Source organism: Macrobrachium nipponense, chromosome 31, assembly GCF_015104395.2.
Source record: "Macrobrachium nipponense isolate FS-2020 chromosome 31, ASM1510439v2, whole genome shotgun sequence".
NCBI classification, from domain to species: domain Eukaryota; kingdom Metazoa; phylum Arthropoda; class Malacostraca; order Decapoda; family Palaemonidae; genus Macrobrachium; species Macrobrachium nipponense.
Window position 1 is genome coordinate 48,009,307 of NC_061093.1, and position 2,500 is coordinate 48,011,806.

At 46.6% G+C, this 2,500-nt stretch overlaps 1 protein-coding gene across 1 annotated transcript in view; it reads left to right on the plus strand.

Moving 5' to 3' along the window:
- The first annotated feature begins 585 nt into the window (after positions 1 to 585).
- Positions 586 to 2,500, plus strand: part of LOC135206950 (zygotic gap protein knirps-like) — a 23,391-nt gene continuing 21,476 nt past the window's right edge. Inside the window, exon 1 of the mRNA XM_064238483.1 lies at positions 586 to 2,023. Coding sequence (XP_064094553.1) covers positions 691 to 2,023 — 1,333 coding nt within the window. The 5' untranslated portion in view covers positions 586 to 690. The remainder of the gene's footprint in view (positions 2,024 to 2,500) is intronic.

Below are 2,500 nucleotides of genomic sequence, written 5' to 3' on the forward strand. Positions count from 1 at the left end.
TTTAAGGATATCGGAAAATCGATCTTACCATCAATGGCGTGACGTTTGTTGGATCAGTCTCATATCGACACCAGTCAAAATGAGTATGAGTTTGCATAATATATATAATAAATATAAATAAAAAGACAAGCTAAAAGCAAAACGTTGTTTTTACTCCTATTGAGAATTTTGGGAGCATGGGAAACGGAGGTAATTACCTTCGCCTCTTACCAATCTATTCGGAATGCGCCGACGTGTCGGGTTCCAAAGTAAGGATATTTTCTTTGTGGGAGGGTGGCTGGTGATTTCTTTGTGATCTTTATGCCCGAATGACCGCCCGCATGCCCAGCTAGACGCAGCTGCTACGCTTCCTTTGTCACAAGCTATCACTAACTCTCACGTATTTCGAATCGGCAAATTTATTTAATGCTTGATTAACGCCCATAATTTCTCAGTAACATAAGTCTAAATAAGTACTGCGACTAACATTATGTGCACAATACAAAATTGCAACAAGGAATTATAAAGATACATTGATCTCCAAGTACGTGAGATTTAGTGCGCAGGCCTTTTACCCTCCCGCGGCACATCTGGTGATCCAGTCAGGGTTTGAATGTCGAAGGGAGAATACGTTCCTGAACACGCTGAGTGATCTCCCATGTGGTGTTCGAGGTATTTTATGCAGTGTTGGTAGTGGTGGTGAGAGGCAAGATGGTGTCCAGTGTTTGTCGTGGATCATACCCGAGCATGACCCCACATGCCTCCCCTTCACGAAAACAACACATTGACCCCCAAAAGGATTACTTTTCTCCTTTGCAAGTGGAAACGTCAGTCGAGTATGACCTACCCGCACATATTTATCCTCCCAAGGATAGTGAACCCATCCTCATGATTCACCCAGGATATGTGTCGGCGGTGAGAGCCCGATCAAGGGCCGTTGTAACGCCTTCGCCCACTGCCATGGTTGCCACCTCAGGAGCAGCCCGTCCTTTGGCTCCGTTGCAGCTTCCCCAGCAGCAACAGCAGCAGGGGTCGAGTGCGAGGGCGTCCTCCTCGAAAAGTGTGCTGCAACAGAGGGCCTATTGTACATGTGGCAATCCCAACTGCAATTCCTCTAGTGTCAAATCGGTCAGCAATCTACAGAGTGCTGCAGCGATCGTACAAAATGTTCAAAGTCAGAGTGCCAGAAGTGTTCAGAGCCTAAAGAGTGTTCAAAGTCAGAACTCGGCGAGTGTTGTACCGAGTGCTCGTGATGTTAGTATTATGGGGATTAGTACTGCAAGAAGTGCGTCTGTGTTACTTCCACCACAGCAGCCACAGCCACAGCAACAACAGCTACAACAGCAGCAGCAGCAGCAGCAGCAGCAGCAACAACAACAACAACAATCTCAGAGTCAGCAACAGTCACAGATAATCTGGGGTAATGGTGGACGCTGTCTTGGCCCCTGCTGTAATCCAAGGGCTGGTGCTATGGCTCCTTTACAGGCGGAATTCGTGGCGCCCGGCCTTCCACCTTCCCTTCTCGCCCGCACGCCCACCAGAGGCACTGCGGGTGGATCGCCCAAGTTAAGGGCAGCCAGGACAAGGCGAGGCCTGTCTGTGGCTAGTAGTGTCAATCTCCCAGATTATTTGGGCAACAGTCGACCTGCAAGGGTGACGGGTGGAGCCGTTCACGCCCATCCCCGCCCAAGGGCACTATCTACCTCTATGGGTGCCTTGGCTGCAACGCCTGCGCCTCCTATGGCACATCAGCACATTGGCATGGGCGCCTCTCTGACCACGTCCCTGGATTTGGCGAGAGCGCATCCCCTCACCCCAAGATCTCTGATGCCCATGCAGCAGCAACAGCAGCAACAACAGCAACAGCAACAGGCCGTCACAACCTCAACTTCGTCCCTCCTGTACACCGTGGGCCTCTCCAGAGATTCCGGATGCTCCGTGGGTGCAGATACCGCGGGCGGAGAATGGTCGGTTGACAGAACAAGAGGACTTGTGGACTCTGGATTCTGCACCCCAGTTGATCTCACTGATGATTTTGTAGCAGGTAAGAAGTCCCCGGGGAAAATTCTAGGGAGAGTGAGCGCCACGTTTCATTACTTTCCTTCTCGTTCCCCTCTCAAAATGCTGTGGTAGTGAAAATTCGAAGTTACATTTCAAAATTCGAAGTTACATTTCAGTCATGAAAGAAAATTAGATTATACGTCTAAAATTTTAATATACTGCTAAAAAAAATTTTAATATATACATAAGCTACGAAAAATAAAGTTGCGTTGGACATCTGGAGAGAAAATTAATTATTGGGCTTAATTTACTTAACCGGTTCGTAATTAATGTTTCATGAAAACAACGAGAACTTTCGTTAGATGTAATGAATAATAAAAATGTGAATAGCAACAATCTTATGAGGACTTTACTTTCAAAATTTACCACTTGAAGAAATATTTGAAATTCCTTAAAAAAAAACAAGTAAGAAATCATTTGTAAGACTAAGAAAAATGAAAATTACGTTCATATTAAGTGT